At 47.8% G+C, this 1,532-nt stretch overlaps 1 protein-coding gene across 1 annotated transcript in view; it reads left to right on the forward strand.

The window, feature by feature from the left end:
- The first annotated feature begins 1,025 nt into the window (after positions 1 to 1,025).
- Positions 1,026 to 1,532, forward strand: part of shank3a (SH3 and multiple ankyrin repeat domains 3a) — a 75,893-nt gene continuing 75,386 nt past the window's right edge. The window contains exon 1 of the mRNA XM_010794429.1: positions 1,026 to 1,187. Within this exon, the coding sequence (XP_010792731.1) occupies positions 1,026 to 1,187 (162 nt within the window). The remainder of the gene's footprint in view (positions 1,188 to 1,532) is intronic.

A 1,532-nucleotide genomic window follows, 5' to 3' on the forward strand; every position in this document is an offset into this window, starting at 1 on the left:
CAAGCCACCTTTTGTCTATAATGTGTATCTATATCAACTTATTTTGTGAGTACTATCTATGAGTGCTGCTGCCCATGGGCTCATGCTGGACTGATAATTACTGCGTCTAAGATCCAAATGTACAGACTGTAGTACTTCTTGCTGTCTTGTACTACAATACCTGTGGGACTAGCAGGTTGAGGGGGGGACAGCTGAGGAACTTCCTGTTTAGGATTTTCCTCTTCCTGTGCAGCGAACGGATCTTCCCCGTCACCATCTGCTTGTCAAAAAAAAACAAAAAACATTAAATAAAATAGGCAAAAGGTAGTGATAACATTGTTTGGACAGATATTGAAAACAACAACATATATGGTTGTTGTTGTTTCCAAGTTCCCCCCTCTCTCAAACTGGCTGCTGTCACACCCATTCTCAAAAGACCTGGACTCACACCTGACATCATGTCCAACTTCCGGCCCATCTCAAATCTCCCCTTTCTGTCAAAAATACTTGAACGTGTCATTGCCTCACAACTAAAATCCCACTTCAGCTCCAATGACCTCTTTGAGCCATTTCAATCCGGTTTCCAATCAAAACACAGCACAGAAACAGCTCTTCTGAAAATCACAAACGACCTCCTCCTCTCCTCTGACTCCGGCAACCTGAACATCCTCATCCTCCTCGACCTCACCGCAGCATTCGACACCATCAACCACACCATCCTGCTGTCCCTCCTCGAATCATCACTCAACATCACTGACACTGCACTCTCCTGGCTGAAATCCTACCTCACCGACAGACATCAGTTTATCAACATCAACAACTGCACCTCCTCCACTGCTCCTCTGTCCCAAGGCGTCCCCCAGGGTTTGGTGCTTGGCCCCCTCCTCTTCATCCTTTACATGCTCCCCCTTGGCAAAATAATTCGTCGCCACAACCTTCAATTTCACTGCTACGCCGATGACATCCAACTTTATATCTCAACAAAAACCATCACCCCCACATCACACTCCACTCTCACCAACTGCCTCTCAGAAAGAAAAGCATGGATGCAAACAAACTATCTCCAACTGAACAGTGCCAAATCAGACATCATCATCATCGGCCCCCCATCCCGTATCAAAGACATCCAGAATGTCCACTTCACCATTGACGGCCACACTCTATCTCCCGCCCCCTCACATCCGCAACCTCAGAAGTCACTTTCGACAGTCAGCTCAAATGCAACCACCACATATAATCACATCACCACAGGACGACTTTTCCACTCCAAAAACATTGCCCCGTATCCGCCCATACCACAACACAACATCTCCTCACTCTGCCTGCTGAAATCCTGATTCATGCATTCATCACTCACGACATCCGACTACGTCAATGCATCCTCTAGAGCCTATGCATACCCATCCAAGCCTCCTCAATAAACTCCAACATACCCAGAATACGCTGCCCGCTCTCACTCCACACGTGCCGCTCCGAGACACATCACTAGACCATGCCTCCAGAAGCCTCCACTGGCTCCACGTCCGTCCAAGAACCACCTGTCAAAAGTCCTC

The sequence above is a fragment of the Notothenia coriiceps genome, unplaced genomic scaffold (assembly GCF_000735185.1).
Source record: "Notothenia coriiceps isolate Sejong01 unplaced genomic scaffold, NC01 NC01_scaffold00037244, whole genome shotgun sequence".
Classification (NCBI taxonomy): Eukaryota; Metazoa; Chordata; class Actinopteri; order Perciformes; family Nototheniidae; genus Notothenia; species Notothenia coriiceps.